At 40.1% G+C, this 20721-nt stretch overlaps 2 protein-coding genes across 4 annotated transcripts in view; one reads left to right on the forward strand and one right to left on the reverse strand.

The window, feature by feature from the left end:
• LOC136691598 (double C2-like domain-containing protein alpha) overlaps window positions 1-20721 on the reverse strand; it is a 68670-nt gene that overhangs the window by 46390 nt on the left and 1559 nt on the right. Inside the window, exon 1 of one of the 3 annotated variants that reach the window (XM_066664201.1) lies at window positions 4785-4873. The exons of 1 other annotated variant lie outside the window; for it this stretch is intronic. The gene's annotated coding sequence lies outside the window, so the exon portion shown is untranslated. Of the gene's footprint in view, window positions 1-4109; window positions 4239-4784; window positions 4874-20721 lie in introns of those variants that run through there. One more of the 3 variants, XM_066664199.1, reaches the window with a different exon arrangement.
• On the forward strand, window positions 11544-20688 carry LOC136691601 (ADP-ribosylhydrolase ARH1-like). The gene is made up of 8 exons (XM_066664206.1): window positions 11544-11765; window positions 14177-14282; window positions 15171-15279; window positions 15364-15462; window positions 16000-16105; window positions 16798-17064; window positions 17330-17544; window positions 20409-20688. Exons 1-8 carry the CDS (start codon window positions 11758-11760, stop codon window positions 20555-20557), a joined length of 1059 nt encoding a protein of 352 aa, XP_066520303.1. The 5' UTR covers window positions 11544-11757; the 3' UTR covers window positions 20558-20688.

A 20721-nucleotide genomic window follows, 5' to 3' on the forward strand; every position in this document is an offset into this window, starting at 1 on the left:
TCCCTGTGTCCGCGTGGGTTTCCTCCCATGGTTCAAAAACACACACTGTAGGTGCATTGGTGACTCAAAAGTGTCCATAGGTGTGTGTGAGAGAGAGAGTGTGTGTCGCCCTGTGAAGGACTGGCGCCCCCCTCCAGGTTGTGTTCCCGCCTTGCGCCCAGTGATTCCAGGTAGGCTCCAGACTCACCGTGAACCTGAACTAGATACAAGGTTACCAATAATGAATGAATGAAAATCATATGGTCTATATTTACACACGTATAAAGTTCAGTACTAGAAGTTGGTTGCATTTTCTACAACAAAATTCCATACAAACTCCATAAAGGAGTCCATAGTGGTGCTGCCACCTACAGCTTTACATTGTGTTGAGCTGACTTCTCATAGTGGATGGATAGACACACAGCTGTGGATTTGTGGACTTTCTGTCAAACATAGAAAGTGCTGTTGCATGATTGTTAATAATCCCAACTTCTCATTAGTTTTTATAGATTATTTTTCAGCTTTCGCTTATATTTCCTTGACTTTCCTCTTCTACTCTCATTTCCTTTCATTTTATCCAGGTGTAATTGCTTTTAAATGCAGTTTAAATAAGTGAGAGGTGATCTCTGGCTTTTGTGCAGTACTGTAAAAATGAGATTAAAATAATAAACGCTTGGACAATATAATGTGTCCAATCCTCCGCCTTGGTTTGGTGAATAATAAGGGGTGATCCATCTAAACTGTCATCATAGCTGTAGACAGGAAGTATGTGCTGCCTTGTATTCACTCTGAGCACTGATAATCATCTCTGATCAAATCGCCCATTCATAAAGTATAAATGCTTTTTTTCAGACTCTTTATTAATATGATGTCATTTGCAACATTTCCTTCTCATTACAGCAAAATTCTCACACTTCTACAACCAGCACTTCAGTGTCTGCCAATTATACACCGGTATTTTTAGAAGACAAGAGCAAGAAAGACAGACAGACAGAGAGAAAAATAAAAATGAAGAGAATGATTTAGAAAGCATGTGACAGAGAGACAGAGAAGAGCGAGAGAGTGAAAGCAAGAGACAGAGAGAGAGGAGTGATTTAAAAACAGTGAGAAAAAAGTCAAGGTAAAAAAGAGAGAGTGAGAGAGAGAGAGAGAGCAAAATAGAGTTAAAAAAGGGCAAGAGAAAAAAAATGGAGAGAGCCTGATAGTGATGCACTCTGCTTCTAATTATACATGTGACTCAAGTGTATATGTATGTATGTGTAAGGGGTGCGGACGCAAACGCTAAGAACACAGACATTATTTACAGGGAATAAACAAAACTAAACGAAACAAACACAACACAACCGGGGCATGAAACGGGCAAGGGAAACGAGCAAGAGAAACGAGCAAGAGACACTAAGAACACTAAGAACAAGGCGAACATACAAAGAACAATCCAAAGAACAACGAACGCGAAACAAGGAGCAAGGTACAAGAAACTCAGAACAAGTAACAAGGTACAATGAAAGACAACAGGAAGTGAGGGAAGGGGACTTAAATAACACAACAAACAAGAAACACCTGAAACGGATAACAAGGGAAACGATGAGGAGGCGGATCAAAGGCGGGGCATGAAAGTAAACAAAACAAAGCCATGTGCTGAGAAAACGGACTAGACGGGACGTGAGTGTGACAGTATGTGCTAATGTGATTTAGCTTTATAGTCACAATGGTGCCACTGTCATCACGGTACAATAAAGTGACGCAGGTGAGCGCACAGAGAAAGTGTGTGTGTGTATATGTCACTACCATAGCTGACCAAATAGGCCTGTTGCTGACCAAACAACTCATGGTAGCACACAACCCTACAACAGCATGAAAAACTATATAGAACCTGACGGTGAGGTGAAGTGATGCTGCTACAGAAAGATAAACCTCAACATCAGAGTCCAGAGAAGCAACAGTGACCACACTGGACATTCCAAGCGGACGAGGGAAGAAGAAATGCTTCCTTTATGACAGTGTAGCAAGGCATGCCTCAATATCATTCAGCTCTTATTGCTTCAAACTACACTTGTGCATTGTTTATACAGTGATAGGAGACATGGTAGCACACTCTTTATGCCATAAGGCGCAGTATGAATGTGCACATACAGTGACTCCCCTATTTTAGCAAATGGTGCCAGTCAATTTCCAGCTCACCAGCAGGATGGCCACTAGGGGGCTGTGGAAAGAAGCTGTGGCTGGTATTAGCAGAAAATAATGAATTACCGCCCTAAACCAGGTTAAGGCTCATTTATACTCCCTTTAAGTACAAAAATCAATGTGCCTATTTCAAATGTTTTAGCCTTCACTGCCCACATATTTTTATTTGGAGTGAATGTTAAGCAATACATCCACTAGAGGGCAGTTCAGAGTTTCTGACAAAACAAAGTCAAATAAACAAATAGACAAAACAGGCAGCGGTGTAAAACTGCCATAGTCTGTGACACCATTAAATACTTCACCATGTGGAGAATTCTTTTCACTTATTTTATCAGTGGTCATGTTTTGCTTAAACTATTGGCTGCTGTGAGCTTATTGGTTATCGTGGTATTGCTAAGTTCCATCTGTATCCTTAAGCTTTCCGAGAATGTGCACAAATATGGATGAAATGAAATTTACAGACAGAAGTTTTCATGCGTATCCGTACCGCACAAATATAAATGAGCCTTTAGTGTAACAACATGTTTGATGACCATGCTGTAACAATGAGTCCCTAGGCTAGACGCCTAATGCTACAGTAGTCTACATCTGTAACATGTTTCAGATAGTAGTCACTCTGAATACCGGCATCTACCAAACGGAATAATGCAAATAACAGACCCCAAAAAGCAAATACTGAGTACTTTAACAAATCTAACCTGGTATAGCACATTCATTCATTAATTCATTACTATAACTGCTTATCTGGTTCAGGGTCGCGGTGGGTCCGGAGCCTACTCGGAATCACTGGGCACAAGGTGGGAACACACCCTGGAGAGGGCGCTGGTCCTCACACATCACACCTATACACACTTTTCCAGTGTGTGTTTTTGAACTGTTGGAGGAAACCGGAGGAAACCCACATGGACACAGGGAGAACACACCAAACTCCTTACAGACAGTCACCTAGAACGGGACTTGAACTCACAACCTCCAGGTCCCTGGAGCTGTGTGACTGCAACACTACCTGTGGCACCACCGTGCCCCCTTGGTACAGCACAGTTGTTAGTTATTTAGTTTTTATATTAGCAGTAGGGGTGGGCAATGTGGCCCTAAAATAATATCACAATATTGCAGGGTATTTTTGCGATAATGATATTCTTGGCGATATGAACACAACACTAAATTAAACATTTATTAATTTCAGGAACACCCTACTGCAACAAAATAAATGTTATATTAATATTCATTTTATTAAATAAAATATATTCTTACATATCACCATGGTGATATTGTACATTGTACATTGGATATTTTGTAACCAAACCTCCTCCACAAGACTGAAGTCACTCCCGTTTTGGAGCAGATTTCTTGACCTCAGAGCCACATTCCACTGTACCTTAATGTGCCTAAATAACTCATGTAAAGAACATATACCGTTATGGGTAACTGCATGATGTCATTACGTAAACAAGCCGGAATCATGATCTGACGTATATCAAGATATTGATTTTTTTTCAAATCATTTTAAAAATTATGATGATATTATCGCTACTGACACAATATGGTATCCCTGATTAGCAGTGTTTTTTATATTTAATACATAAACGTATAATTACACTGCATTATTATAATTATTGTTTTTATTATTTGATATATTTCTTTATTGTTGTTGTTGATGTTGTAATCCTTCCAGGATAATCTCAAAGTTATGTTGCTGTTATACAGTAATGACGATTATTAGTATGATAACACTCACACCCAGAAGTCAAATGATCACCACCAGTGTTTTCAGTTCATCCACACTGACCCGAGAGTAAGCAGATAAACAGACAGATATTGCCTGTAATGTTTTAAATGTAGCTATGCTAATCACGACAGTTCTATTATAATATTTATATTTATATTAGAATATAAACAAGTGAAACCAAGAAAAGTGTGAAAACCTGAAGAAGGTCAGTCCTTACCTGTGTGATAGTCCAAGCGTTAAAGTTCTCATAAACAGAAAAAATCCTCACCAGACGGAGTGAGATTAACAGGTGGGAAGGAGGCACGCGGGTGGAGTGAGGGATGAAGGAGAGAGAGAGAGAGAGAGACAGAGAGAGAGAGAGATGACAAGCTTCTATGCAGTCTTCATCCAGCTTCAGCATCTATAATTTAAGTGATGCTAAACAGCAAGAGGCATTAAAGACATTGAGGAAGAGAGGAACGGAGAGAAGGAATTAATAGAGTGGGAAGTGAAAAGTGAAAAGAGAGGGAGGAGCAAACATAAGGGGGAAAAAAGCTAGGTTAGAGAGTCGAGAGGAATTCCTTGAGAGTGTGTGATGCCTCTGATGTTATGCGAGCGACTATCTCTCCCTTTTCCTTCTCCCCCCACCCCCCTTCTTTTCCTCCCTCCCCCTTTCCTCTCTCGCCCACTGCAGCATGGTGAGACTATGGACTCTGCTGTTGAAACACACGCTGCCTGAGGTAGTTAAACACAGGAGAATTAAAGGCATGGTTTAGTTTTTTTCCCTTAATCCAAATGTAGTTGTGAACCAGCGAATGTCTGTTATATGGGGTTTGTTTATTTAAAGCAACACTAGGTTGTTTTTTTTAACGTTAAAATTACAGCTTCAGTATCATTGTGATTTTTCACTGACCTGTAACAGGAAGAAGAGAGCTACTTGCTACTCCAGGCTCAGCATTGCAGAAACTCTTAACTTTTGAACCCATAGGTGCGAGTTGTAGTTTCACTCTGTTCTTCAGTGGTCAGCACCCTCACAGGATCAGCCCAGAGCAGGTGTGATTCTCAGTGCTGCAGTGTCACTGACGTGGTGGTGGCGCGTTAGTGTGTGTTTTGCTGGTATGAGTGGATCAGACACAGCAGTGCTGCTGGAGTTTTCAAACCTGTCAGTGTCACTGCTGGATGGAGAATAGTCCACCGCCCTGTGTCCAATGATCAAGGACTAGAGGATGACCAACGCAAACTGTTCAGCAACAGAGGAGCTACTGTCTCTGAGTTTACATCTACAAGGTGGACCAACGAGGGATGAGTGTCTCACAGATTGGACAGTGAGTGGACACAGGGTTTAAAAACTCTAGCAGCACTGCTGTGTCTGATCCACTCGCACCAGCACAACACACACTAACACACCACCACCACGTCAGTGTCACTGCAGCGCTGAGAATGAGAATGGTCATCTGGCCAAAAAAAAAAAAAAAAACAGACGGACAATAGTCTGTAGCTGTAGAACTACAAATTGCTTCTGTAAGGTTAGTGGAAATGGGGATGTAATTTTTTTGAAGAGTGTTATAGCAGCTATATTCCACGTTTCTATGTACAACTATAGAAAGGAGTTTTCACACGCCAAAAATATTTATTATGTGGAGAATTTTGTAAATCTAATTTATGAAAATGTCACTTTAATCTCTCTCTCTCTCTCTCTCTCACTGTATAATTAGACAGTGGCACTTCGGGCTGAGTGACAGACTCCTCCGTGCTGTTTCTCACCGTTTGGTCACGGCTTTTATTCGTATACTATGCCTTTCTTATCTTTCCCTTCTGTGTACACACACACATGCATAGCGTGTGCCTGCAGCACGTCAGCCTGAATGCTTTTGTTCACATCTCTCCGGACCTCAGATGCCCACGCTCTCTCTCCCTTTATTTCCCTCTCTCTGCCTGGGGGCCTTATAGCGCGCCGTCCTGTTTGTGGCTGATGTAGGGATTAGAATGCAACACGTTTCGGACATTCATTCAGCCACAAAGCCCCCAGCCTCCTACATTCCTCCGGTAGCTGCTGCTCTGATGGATTGTGGTCACTGGCCAAAGCACTGGCCTTCTGGTAGTGCCTGGACACACACTGTTTTACAGCTTAATCCATGTTCTGTGGTGTTAAAATTGATCACTTGTTCTCACTACAACATCCAAGGATATATGGGCCTTAGAGAGCATTTACAGAGAGAAAATTGTAAAGTGTAGAGGTCAGAAAGCTTTGGAGAATTATGAGTTAATATGTGTGAGGGAAATTAATAAGTCATCTAAAAAAGATTATTTGATAGAATTTTTTGTAATTATTGTTATTATTTGCTAATAGATACTTCTCCTACAACATCATGTATTAATTACCATATAGTATCATTTCGCTCCATACTCATCCCCAGTAAGTGGTGGTAATGCCAACCACAATGAACCTAGAAAAAGAGAAAAAGTAGACGTACATAGATGGCCATACTTTGTCATCATTGCAGCTTCCACTTTTTCAGGACTCTTTTTTCAAAAGCTATTGTTCAAGGATATATTTTTCACACCTCCAAAGTTCAGTCTTAGAAGTTGTTTGCATGTTCTGCTTTGGGTGATCAAAGTAATCCCAAACAAATTCAGTGATGTTGAGGTCTGGGCTCTGGGTTTGCCTGTATACGTTCCGAGAAGACTCAATTATTTATTTGATTTACAATTAACCATACCATTATCCATTTTTAACTATAGTTTGTTTTTCCTTTGATGGCATTATATTTAATCTTCTTTAAAATATTTCCTGAAATTGAATTATTTGTACACACATGCACCCTCAAAGTTTTGACTGGAAATTACATCAGTGAAGTGTGGTCTTTATCTTATTCCAAATATAGTAGATCAACCAATGTATATTTGGTACATGAAACCTGCTTTATTTAGTCCAACACATAAGCTACGAGGCTAATGTAGCTAACAACCAGTATACACACATTAAACATGTTAAGATTTCGACCCTGTCACTTACTGTTAGCAACCAAAGGACAAAATTACAGACAAAATTCAGACTTGATACTGTTTATATCCATGTTATGTAAAACAACATTAATTTATACTAATAACATTTTATTCAGTTTTTAACCACTTTTTTGAGGTTACATATAGTTTAAGGCTAGGTCATGATCATTTGATCATCATTCATGATCATTTAGAAACAAATTAAGGTAGCAGTGTCCATTAATTGTTAGCTAGATTAATGGAATAGCTCCATTGTAACACTCTACATCTATTTTCCCATATACCAAATTGACATGCTGCTAACAGTTCAACAAGCCAAACAGAGAAGGAAATGGAGAGGACATTTTAGAGAGAGACAAATTAGCATGATAAATAATGTGCGATCACACATGAAGACCTAATTATTTGAGTATTAGTTAAATGAAGTCCAGTGTGTGACTGCATGGTATAAAAATAAGCATGAAATTAGGCCATTATCACTATAAAATTCTATTAGTTGTTACTAATTAATGCTAATAATGACATTCTCCTCACAGTGCCACGATTAAAAAGAATATATTCAGCAACCTGGGGCAGAGAGCAAGATGACAGTGACTATGAATACAGTGAGAGTGAGAGAGAGAGAGAGAGAGAGAGAGAGAGAGAGAGAGAGAGAGAGAGAGAGAGAGAGAGAGTTGGTATGGAGACCATGAGGGGAGAAGTCCAAAATTAATAGACCATTATTATGTATCAGTTTCAAAACATACTAAAACTAAATATATCCTATTTTATCCTGTCCTTTACTATACACAAAACTCATTTTGGCAATGGATTTCAATGGAAATGAATGCAAGGCTTGAAAATAGTATATTTAAAGCCAAAGGAAACCATTTTTGTGCAAATAATAAGAATCATTAAATGACAGGATTAATCTGCAGAGAGAATACAAAATATAGTGTGCTATTAAATCCAGGATGTATTATCCCAGCAGATCTATATGTTGCAGTACAACCAAGAGTGGTTCCTTACCAGTGCACATACAGACTTATAGCACTCTGTAAAGTTTACCAATTAAATTCTTTATGAACTGATGACACCCTATATTTCTGCGCTAATTTTTTATGCAGCAGTTCTTGGCCTAGTTGCTAGGCAACAGGAGGAACCTCTAAAACAATCGGTGCAGAGGCCTTGTGGGGTGGGCATTTGGGTGGGTTGTTGTGTTTGAAGGTTTGTTTGTGCATGTGAAAAAGTGTCCCACAAAGTACAAGATTCAGCTGATGACAATAAACAGAGCAACAAAATCAGCAAAAAACAAATCCACAGGAGCTTCTGTCTGTCAATTTTATGATTCAATTTATCCAGAAATATCCCTGACATTACAAATATGAGTCACATAAACATTAAAAATCTGCTACCTTTTAATAAAAAGAGTTTTGATATTGTAAAGTAAGTTGTATTGTTCAGACAATTTAACAGCTACTATGGGTTTGCAAGATATTTTATGTAATGAAAATACAATTGTAGAAATAACAGGTCGTAAATGTACAAAGATTTTGTTACATTTTATTTTACTATTTCTAATTGTTTCTACTTGCCAAAAGAACCCAAGGTATTTGAGATAATGTATTGTAATCACAGATTTGTAAATAATTGGAATGCCCCAGGGTTTTATTTTTTGGCCCCTGCTATTTCAGCGAAGTGTTAAATGTAATAACAGTTTTAGGTTAGTGTATGAAAATCACAGTACTCAGAAGATTCAAATGGTGTGCCTTTAGGGCTCAGTTCATGGGCTTTTGTCATTTACTTAAATCACTGAAAAAGGCCTGCATTGACATTGTCTGTGTAATATATTTGTATATTACAAATTTTCTGACATTTAGAAATTTGAATCTCTTATTTAGGTTTCCACTTGACCAGCACAGAATATGATAAAGTAGGTTTTTTTAAAACTTTCCTTCAGAATGAGTTTTACATATTAAGCTAATTGCTACAATTAGTACTGCTGGGTTGGTTTGCCTGTTCACAGCACTGCTGATAAATGAGCCTGCTGCTGATTTTTTTTTTTTTTTAATGTTTTTTTCTGTCATTTGTTTCTGTATTTAACCCTTTTCCTTTTCTTAGACACCTTCTTAAATGTCTGCCCTTGTAGAGATCCACTGAATGTGCATTTAGAGTGTTGTTTTGTATGGGTTTTTATCTTCAGGACAATTGTTAATAATGAAGAAAATGTTTTTTGTTTAGCTTTTGGTTTTAAAATGTTAAGCTTTTAGCATGATGTAATTTAAGTCATTTAAATAATCCATTCTCTTAATTGTATTTAGCTTATTATTGGCAATGTAAGATATGTGCTTTCTTTCTCTTTTTACCAGCTAATAAAAAGTAACAGTACAGAACCAATTTAAAATGATACAGAAATATAGATATAAGATGAAGAATTACACTGCATTAATTAATCAAATTTATGCCTAAATATTTATGGTACTGCCTGCTAGCTAGGCTAGGCTGGCTAACTGTGATCTGGACAGCTAATCAAAGTAAACTTTTTACTTTGTTCCAGACTAAAATACTAAACTGTTGAGTGTTTTTGTTTGACTGCTAAAGTGTTCCTAATAGAACAAATGGAAAAGAAGAGATAGGAAGAAATATCTGACAGAAAAACAAAGCTTTTGTGCAAAGATGTGTAAATATGTGAGATAATGTGATGCTATGTGCACAGATTATGGTCTCTTACAGTTGTACTGTAAATATCACCCATTAACACAAACATGTCAAAGTACAGGGGCCAATTACTCTGACATGGTGCCAACAGGAGAAATCACATGACCTTCACAGGCCTCAAGCAAAGCTGGAAGAAACGCTCTGTAGCTGATGACCAATCAAACTATTTTTACTCGGATAGAGCAAATGGTATTTGGTTAGCATTTCCATGTGTGCTTGTTAGCAAGGTTGTTTCTGATGCAATGGTTTTACTAAACACATCTTGGTCAATGAAGTAGCGGTCAATATTTCATATTGCCTGGTGCCCATAGATATATCATTTCATATTCTGGCCACTTAAAACTTAAAGTCTGTGACACCAGGTGCCATTTGCTGCGCTAAACATGGGGACTATAGGGTAATCAATATGCAGCTTCTCCACAACATCCTGTTTCAATTAATTTTCTATAGACATTATACAGCCTGTTTGTGAGAGACTTGGGGTGTCTAAAATCGTTTGGATACATAGTGAAGTTTGGGATTTTCAGTCTGCCGAATGGGCAATTTGCGTGGATCAGATTTGCTGGCAGAAAGGAAACACAACTAGCATCCACTAGTTAGCTAAAAGCAGCTAAACATTTCTGTGTGAAGTTTTCAGCCAGCTCATCACCTTCAATATTGTCCATGTAGTACATGTAAAAATACAAGAAAAATTGTTTGTGCCCTTTTGTTTTTTTAATCCAACAGGGGCTGGCAATGTGAGAGACTTCTGGAAGACTGCCAATGGAAGCCAGCAGGAGCTGCTGGAACCGTCCAATTATTCACTATGCCTTTGAGACATGGCTGTCTCATGTATTAATGAATATTCATATGTTTCCTGTGACATTGCTGTGTGTACTGTCAGAGTTGAATCAATGCTGTTTGGTATAATATGATTTGGTACTCCTTTGTCAGTTTGTTTTCATTCAAAATCTCCACATATATAAAGGTAGAACGTTATACCTGAGTAAGAAGCTAACTCTACCTTGTTCGTGTTTGAGGTTTAACTTATCTGTAAGTTTATTTTATTAACTTTTGATTTACCACAGAGACTCATCAGTCAGTCATATGTGTGAAAGAGAAAACATTAAATCAGTGTTACTCACCTATGGAGCAGGAACAGAGCAATATCATCATCTCTGTTTGTTGTGGCCACGTCATCTTTTCTCTTCAGCCTAGTTCATTCAGCTTGTAGGATGAGCAAAGAACCTGAAGCATTGTGTTATGTCCACGACAGCTTTTCTGCGATAAACCTTCCTTTAAACACAGAGCTAAAAATAAATAAATAAAACACTTTCAGCTATGCCTCAGTGATTGCAGAAGTGTCCGATGCTCCCTTAAAATTAGCGTAGTAGGGAGCATAAATAAGGTATGTAATTAATACAGCATTGTCAGATGCCCTTGTATTTTGATGTTAATTTCTGTGTATGTAGAGAGCTCTCTAAGTTCTCTAAGATGCTGTATTTTCACAAATGTTGACAATCCTTAAAGGTGTGCAAACACAGCTGGTGGAGTTCCCACACAAAAGCATGAAATAAAATAAGAAAGTATCGAGTAGATGCACATAAACTCAGTGTGACCCCAGCACTGGACTACACAGTAGGAAAGGTATGTTTCTGGAGTGAAGGAGCGCTTTAAAGTCATTTGTGATCCAGAACAAACCATCCAGCACCAGAACTGATCTTGTGAATGCCATCAATTCCTTACAGCAAAGCTCCAACACATACTCTTAAAATCTGGTTGGGGGAGGCATAATGGGACAAAGTACTAATAAACACCAATGATTTTAGAGGACATTTTGGATGGGCAGCTGTCCACATATTTTAGACATACGGTGTGTCAGCACCAACCCTGGAATGTGATAGAATTGTGGGGACGAAGAAGTCTCAGACAATGCTGCTTAAACGGGGAAATGTCGCCCCCTGCAGTTTATTTTTACCCCGGAAATGAGGCAGCATGTTTATTCTTCTCCCAGGCCTCAGACAAGAGCAGCCATTTTTCATTTTCTTGATCCTAGCTTTCTAATAATCAAGTATAGAACCAGTAAATAGAGTGTGGAAGTAATTTTTTCCAACAATAGCATATACCTACAGACATGCCTTGAGGACCAATGGACTTTGTATTCAAGGACTGTGTGTAGGACTGTAACTACGAGGATTTACAACATGGAGGGGTAAGCAGGTGTTGCAGCGTATTCTTTTGAATGTGTAGAAGACTGAAGACAGTGTGAGTACTCTTCCATCTTTAAAGGACAGCGCAGTGTTAGTGAGATCTCACAGGAAGTGGTTACACACACATATATATCCTCCCTCGACTCCCCCTTTTTAGTTAGTGTTGTCAGCATATTTTCTGCACAGGACGTTGTTCCTGTTTTACATTTTGCCGACTGCTCTTACCTAATCTTTGTGGTGAAACGGTGGCCTCCAGAGGTTCCCTGTTGTTTACATTTTGACTGAGTTCATGTCCTTTTGATACGAGAGTTGACCCTATATTCCTCTCCAAAGCAAACAGGCATGCTATGTATATTCTTTGGCAGCAAAGCCGTCTATATATTATATATATATATATATATATATATATAGCCGTCTAATATTCAGAACAGCCATCTACTTGCAACACGGGTCTAAACTTTTTTGTACTTGACCATGTAGTACACTGTCACTGTTGGTAGTACACGCAAGGGTACATTCAGTACATTTAGTTAGGGAGCATAATTGTACCATATTCTATATTAACTGTAAATTTTAAATTGTGATGATTTCATAAGCCCAATTTAATTTCCTGGCTTATATTTTGTTGTTGTGTTTTACACAGGCAATGTCCATCAGACAAACAAGGTTTGGAACAGAAATATAGCATTTTATTTACCATCCAACAACCTCCAGAGAATTTATATGGACTATTTGAGTATATGTGGAATGCTATAGGAACACTAGATTTTTCCCCCTCTTCCTTCTTCCCTTGGGCATCCCCTAGTGTAATTCCTTTTTACAGCACTGTACTGAAATCAGTGGGGAGGGCAGAGGCGGGAGGGTGGTGGTTTCAGTGCCACAGATTAATTAAACGCAAAGAATTGATTTATCTACCGGGATTTATAAAAGTGGTTCTTCTTTTCTAAACAATTAATTATGCACAAATTTTGGAAAATCAGTGGATTTGCCTATTTCACATAAATGAAAAGTCCTGCTTATGACAGACAAAGCCTAGTTGTAGCATATTTAATTGACCTATTGAAACATGACTGCAAACGTTTTAGAGTTGCTTGTAGCTCAGATAGTGAAAGTTAATTTTCTTACAATGTTCCTAAATTCTAGTTTTATGAAAAAATAATAAGAAAGCAAGCAAAAAGACAAAATACATATGTTTTAAAGGTTTTAGCAGGAGGGATATTTTATATAGCTTGTATTATATTCCAGTAATCTCTCTCTGCAAAGCAATTTGTTAATAATAATAATTCAGTTGTGCTGGGGTATTACTAAATCAGATTCTTAGCTCTGTGGCAGCTCAGCCAACAAATATTACACAGCTGCAAACTGAGGTCAGCAGAGTGGGATCTTTGAGTGGGAGACTGAGGACATATACAGCTCCTTTGTACCCGCAACGAAGGCCCAGGTTCAGGTCATGCATGGTGCATCAGCAGCAGCCACTTTGGTGAGTGGGAGGCAGTGATGGGAATAGACAATGCCACTGGGAGAAAACAGATCCAGTCTATTCAAAGCTCTGGGTGATTTTTCTGAGAAGTAAAAGGATCATACTTTGCAAGATGTGCTAATGCATTAATACTAGTTACGGTGCAGTTATGATAAATATATCAGCACCCAGTGTGTTTTTATATGGTTTAGAGCTGAGTCACTCTGCAGAGGCTACCTTTATGTTGAGGCTAATCGGCTAGCGCTAAAGAAAGTGGGCCAACAGACAGAGTTCAGGAATTCTATATGGGCTTTTTTTTTTTTAAACCTTTTTTGAATGATGTTAATTCAGATAAATATGTTTTACTGTTTCTAACAAATTCTGTAGAACCAGTTTTCATTTAATATGTATTTATATTTCTATATATACTGTTTTATATGTATAATCAATCAGAGGAAATATTATTGGCTGATAAGACTGCGCTCTGGGAGCTCTCACTTCAGAAAACGACATAAAATAGTTAAACCGCTCTGCGTGTGTTATGTCCTGCCACTTCTTGGTGTCCTACACCCTCTGGATGATAACTGTGAGGATATGGTTGAGACTCAGTGTTTCTGTCTGTGTGGTATATTGAGAACTTTCTTGTTTCTTTTAGCTCTAGCCAACAGTTAATACAGCAATCAGATCTCACACAGAAACACAAATAACAACAAAAAAATAAATAAAACATTACTTACTTCCAGGTTTCAAAATGAGGTGGATAAATTCACTAAGGTAATGTTCTGATGTCTCTGAAAAAAAATCTTTGTACAGTTTATGTAATGCATGGCATCCACCTCTCCAGGGTCAAGAGGCATGAGGTGAACACTATCTCCTGTGTAAGATACAGGAATTGTTTAAGGTTGATGGATATTACTGACAACAGAATCTAATGCACTTGTTTACTTCTTCCAGCTGGGCCTCTCTTGAACACTACAGGGCTGGCATGCTGTTAAGTGGAGCTGGAGATGCCATTGGCTTTAAGTGGGAGTTTGAGTTTTATGGGCCAGTCATTCACAAGGTTGGTAAAAGTATGAGTCATTAACACTGGCATGTCCTTATTCTGATGACTCTATGTGCTCAATTGTTACAAGCTTCATTCATTTGTACACTGATGAAAAACTGTTATTGCGGTAGTACCTTTTGCTAAGTACATTTCAGTTCATTTAGTTAAGTAATGTAATTGTACCTTATTCTATTATATTTATAGATTTTATCTCCAAGACTTGTATTATGTTCTTTTATTTTACACAGTCCTGTAATGAAACTTAGTAAACACATCTAGACTTTTAAACCACTGCTGTACCTTTTAAAGGTTCATTTACACTGTGTACTTTTAATGTCCAATAATGTACCCCTACTGTATCTTATACTGTATCTTATTTTCTGAGAGTGGATGAAATGGTAGAAATAGTCCATATAACAGCAGCAAGGGAAATTGGAAAAGGAATTAACAATAAGGATATTGAAGATTAATTCTTTATTTTTTATAGCAAATGTAACAAAAATGTTCATAAATTTGAAAATTGCCCAACATAAAGAGCTACTGCATACTGAAACACTGCTGACAATGACCCACTTCAACCCAGAAAAAAAACTATCTTGATAGTTTGACCATCATTACAGCTTTGGCAAGAGTGGTTTGTCATCCAGTGTCTAGATATAGCTTCTGGCACAACATGTGTGCAGATGGCACATGGAGAAGTAGATCAGCTGGATGACGACAGCTTTTTTTTCAGGCCAGGCTGGTGATTCTCAGAAAGTGCATCCTTTATTTTATGGTAGATTCAGTTCAAAGCAAAGGATACAGTGTGGATCAATGCAGCTAGATCTGGGGAAACCAGAAACAATTCATTGATTCAGTGACAGAACAAAACTGAAACATAGTCCTCTTGTTTTATTTTGGCAGGAGGTAAAGCAGATGGGAGGCCTGAAGAAGATCAATGTTAAACTGCCTGAATGGCCAGTCAGTGACGATACAGTCCTTCACCTGGCCACTGCTGAAGCTTTAGCAACAGGTTCCTTTTGTCAACCAGCTGTTAATTAATTGAGCTTACCCTGTGGTAAATATTGTCTGATATTGTCTAATAAATTTCTTGTAGGAAAGGAAGATGAGGAGCTTCTGCATGAAGTGGCGTCACGTTACAAAGAGGGGATGAAGGACATGAAAGACAGGGCACCAGGAGCTTCAACCATCATTGGTAAAACAGGCTAAAGCTACTAAAGTAAATATAACACAGGTTTAATAACTGCTTAACTGATAAATATTCAAAACACAATTATTTATGTCAGAAGTAGAATTATGTCTTAGCACCCTTTTTTCTCTCTATTTTTTTCCTATTAACTCAACATTTGTCCTAGTTTAAGTAACAATATGTAATGTTAACCAGTTCTGTCAAAATTAACATTTTAATGGATTTTAAGGTGTTTTTGTCTATGCTAATTAATTATTTTACCCAATTTGGCCAAAACATTCTCTCATAATTCACCCTTTTTACAGATCCTAGTGAAGTATTATTGGTTTTATTTAGCAATGTAAAGACAGCATCACTACTATTGAGTTCAGAAGGTAGATTACATTATGTATTAAAAATCATAATATCTCCCTTTTACCCTTCCTCCTGTCTATCTCTGTGTGTGTGTGTGTGTGTGTATAGTTTGGTGGTGGGCAGAAAACTTGAGTCACTCAGCAGTTCATAGAACCAGAATCTAAGCTGCTATCTAAATCGTCTCTGCAGGCGCATCACAGTTAAATCCAGGAAGCAAAAATGGCTACAGAATTCCTTATAACTCAAAGAGTGGAGGATGTGGAGCTGCCATGAGGACAATGTGTATTGGCATGAGGTGAGGCAGGCACAGATTATCCCATGGGTTTTATGGGCACGTTCCCAAGGTCCCAGGCCACTGGGGGGCCCAATTGAGCAATTTAACAAAGTATGAAAACTTGTCAATATAGGTTACTTGGCCAATTGGCAAACAAGCATACGTTAATTGATAGGAAATAAAGCACAATGATTGGTAACAAGAGGGTCAGGGGCTTGCCTAGGGGTCTATAGCCCCAAGTCTTTTTACATTAGCCCCTGTGGTCAAAATATTAAGACGATGAAGCTCAGCAACTCTCCCTCAGCCAGAGGGAGGGGCTAATACTCCACAGCACGAGAAAACGCGCTTCTCATTGGTTGTCACTTATTTGGCCAATCAGCAGCCAGAGTTAGCTGTCCATTATTTAGTGCTGCAGCCAATGGAGTCAAAGTCCTTTCTAGGACTGAAATACAGTTTTACTCTTACTTTTATAATCAGTGTTATGTCTGAGAGAAAGCAGAAAGTCTTGTGGTTACTATTAACACAGAATATTCCACAAAAATACCCACATCACTGAAAATAAAGCTACTTGGGGGCCAACTACACATTTGTGCCCATGGGCCTATAATTTGATGAACCGGGTCTGGATCTGAGGGCAAATGAATACCATAATAATTAAGCAAAACAGTTTTTCTTTTTTTTCTGACCAATTTATCTCACTCATTTGGTGCCAGATACCCTCGGCCTGAGCAGCTATCCACATTGGTGGCCGTAGCTGTGGAGACAGGCAGAATGACCCACCCTCATCCAACCGGGTTTTTAGGAGGTGTGGCTTCAGCTCTGTTTGCAGCCTATGCCATCCAGCGCCGTCCACTCACCACTTGGGGTCTGGGCCTGTTGAAAGAGGCATGTCCAGTAGTGAAGGAGTTTGTGAAAACAGCAGGATACGCAGTGAGTGAGACGGAGAAGGACTGGGGATACTTCTGTGATAAGTGGGAATGGTGAGAATGGCCCAAATAGTTAAATATGTGTGTAATGATGTATTTCTGTATTTTTTTTTTTAACATCTCCACAAAACAGCTGAACAATTCCAGGATTTAATATAAGTCTTCCCAGAGCACTAGCTAGACAGCAGAAATGTATTGAGATTTTTTCTGCAACTGTTTTGATATGTTTTTTATAAATAAACATGTCATATGATCAAAAAAGTAGATCATCAAATGGTCACTTTCTTTACACGTTTTTTTTTTTCGACATTTTCCCCAGGTATCTTATATTAAGAGGTTTGTCGACTGGGAAGGGTCCAGTGGTTTGGCCTGCCAAATATGGGCCAGAAGAACGAGACGAGGCTTATAAGTCATTCAGTTGGAGCGGATGGGGTGGGAGCAGTGGTCATGATGCACCAATGATAGCATTAGATGCCCTTCTGGGAGCAGGCTCCAACTGGATTGAGCTAATGGATCGGGTTGCCTTTCATGGAGGTCAGTTATCACTTGCATGTACTAATGTCTTTTAACAAGTCACAAATCATAATCTTCATTTGGAGATTATAACCATCATATGTCCCCTCAGCTCTCAATCACCTCAGAGTTTACTCCCCTCAGCTGTCAGTCACCTCAGAGTTTACTCCCTCAGCTCTTACTCAGCTCAGGGTTTACTCCCCTCAGCTCTCAATCACCTCAGAGTTTACTCCCCTCAGCTCTCAGTCACCTCAGAGTTTACTCCCCTCAGCTCTCAGTCACCTCAGAGTTTACTCCCCTCAGCTCTCAGTCACCTCAGAGTTTACTCCCCTCAGCTCTCAATCACCTCAGAGTTTACTCCCCTCAGCTCTCAGTCACCTCAGAGTTTACTCCCCTCAGCTCTCAGTCACCTCAGAGTTTACTCCCCTCAGCTCTCAATCACCTCAGAGTTTACTCCCCTCAGCTCTCAGTCACCTCAGAGTTTACTCCCTCAGCTCTTACTCAGCTCAGGGTTTACTCCCCTCAGCTCTCAATCACCTCAGAGTTTACTCCCCTCAGCTCTCAATCACCTCAGAGTTTACTCCCCTCAGCTCTCAGTCACCTCAGAGTTTACTCCCCTCAGCTCTCAATCACCTCAGAGTTTACTCCCCTCAGCTCTCAGTCACCTCAGAGTTTACTCCCTCAGCTCTTACTCAGCTCAGGGTTTACTCCCCTCAGCTCTCAATCACCTCAGAGTTTACTCCACTCAGCTCTCAGTCACCTCAGAGTTTACTCCCCTCAGCTCTCAGTCACCTCAGAGTTTACTCCCCTCAGCTCTCAGTCACCTCAGAGTTTACTCCCCTCAGCTCTGTCACCTCAGGGTTTACTCCCTCAGCTCTTACTCAGCTCAGGGTTTACTCCCCTCAGCTCTGTCACCTCAGAGTTTACTCCCCTCAGCTCTGTCACCTCAGGGTTTACTCCCCTCAGCTCTCAGTCACCTCAGAGTTTACTCCCCTCAGCTCTGTCACCTCAGGGTTTACTCCCTCAGCTCTTACTCAGCTCAGGGTTTACTCCCTCAGCTCTTACTCAGCTCAGGGTTTACTCCCCTCAGCTCTCAATCACCTCAGAGTTTACTCCCCTCAGCTCTCAGTCACCTCAGAGTTTACTCCCTCAGCTCTTACTCAGCTCAGGGTTTACTCCCCTCAGCTCTGTCACCTCAGAGTTTACTCCCTCAGCTCCCAATCACCTCAGAGTTTACTCCCCTCAGCTCTCAGTCACCTCAGAGTTTACTCCCTCAGCTCTTACTCAGCTCAGGGTTTACTCCCCTCAGCTCTGTCACCTCAGAGTTTACTCCCTCAGCTCTTACTCAGCTCAGGGTTTACTCCCCTCTGCTCTCAATCACCTCAGAGTTTACTCCCCTCAGCTCTGTCACCTCAGAGTTTACTCCCTCAGCTCTTACTCAGCTCAGAGTTTACTCCCCTCAGCTCTCAGTCACCTCAGAGTTTACTCCCCTCAGCTCTCAGTCACCTCAGAGTTTACTCCCCTCAGCTCTCAGTCACCTCAGGGTTTACTCCCCTCAGCTCTGTCACCTCAGGGTTTACTCCCTCAGCTCTTACTCAGCTCAGGGTTTACTCCTCTCAGCTCTCAGTCACCTCAGAGTTTACTCCCCTCAGCTCTCAGTCACCTCAGGGTTTACTCCCCTCAGCTCTCAGTCACCTCAGAGTTTACTCCCCTCAGCTCTGTCACCTCAGGGTTTACTCCCTCAGCTCTGACTCAGCTCAGGGTTTACTCCCCTCAGCTCTCAATCACCTCAGAGTTTACTCCCCTCAGCTCTCAGTCACCTCAGAGTTTACTCCCCTCAGCTCTCAGTCACCTCAGAGTTTACTCCCCTCAGCTCTGTCACCTCAGGGTTTACTCCCTCAGCTCTTACTCAGCTAAGGGTTTACTCCTCTCAGCTCTCAGTCACCTCAGAGTTTACTCCCCTCAGCTCTCAGTCACCTCAGGGGTTACTCCCCTCAGCTCTCAGTCACCTCAGAGTTTACTCCCCTCAGCTCTCAGTCACCTCAGGGTTTACTCCCTCAGCTCTGACTCAGCTCAGGGTTTACTCCCCTCAGCTCTCAATCACCTCAGAGTTTACTCCCCTCAGCTCTCAGTCACCTCAGAGTTTACTCCCCTCAGCTCTGTCACCTCAGGGTTTACTCCCTCAGCTCTTACTCAGCTCAGGGTTTACTCCCTTCAGCTCTCAATCACCTCAGAGTTTACTCCCCTCAGCTCTGTCACCTCAGAGTTTACTGCCTCAGCTCTTACTCAGCTCAGGGTTTACTCCCCTCAGCTCTCAATCACCTCAGAGTTTACTCCCCTCAGCTCTCAATCCCCTCAGGGTTTACTCCCCTCAGGTTACCAGCTCCTTGGAAGTTAGAGACACACATTCTGCTTTTGCATTATTATTGCTGTGCTAATTACATTTACTCTTAGGGGATAAATAACCATAAACAAACTGTCTTAATATAACCTTGCTGCCTTCCTAATAATTACTTCATGAAAAGTTAATTTAGTACGCTGCTTATAGTTACATAATGTAGTAAGCTGTTTATAGTAAAACGCTGTCTATGAAGAGAGCCATGTTTTGACAGACCCATAAAACATGGTGAAACACAGGCAGGAGCGTAGATGGACAAGGTGGAGAAGTTTAACTGGAGTGTAAAGTAAGAATACAATATGCTTAAACGTGTTTCGAGTTCATGCAAAGGTTTCAGTCTTGTTCATTAAAAAAATAATGCCAGAAGCTGTAGAGGGATGTTAATTCTCCAGATTCTCCAGAGCTTCAATCTCTGGAGCCTCCAAGGTTTTTAATTGCATCAGGATGATGACTGACACATGTTAATGTCTCATTTCATTCTCCATAGGAGACAGTGACAGTACTGCAGTGATCGCCTGCTGTTGTTGGGGTTTACTGTATGGAACAGAGGGAGTACCACCGTGTAACTATATAAACCTGGAGTACAGGGACAGGATGGAAAACAGTGCAGAGAAACTCTACAATCTGTCTCACTAAAACTGGCTCACCATCACTGTGTTTAACCACTATTTACCATGATTCATAAAGTCTAACAATTCAGTAATGTATCGTCTACAAAAGCAGCCAAAACGTGTATTAAACAGAATGTATTGCACCCTTTTGATTATTCAGTGTCTTCTTTATTGTGGACCTATCTGTTC

The sequence above is a fragment of the Hoplias malabaricus genome, chromosome 3, assembly GCF_029633855.1.
Source record: "Hoplias malabaricus isolate fHopMal1 chromosome 3, fHopMal1.hap1, whole genome shotgun sequence".
Taxonomy (NCBI): domain Eukaryota; kingdom Metazoa; phylum Chordata; class Actinopteri; order Characiformes; family Erythrinidae; genus Hoplias; species Hoplias malabaricus.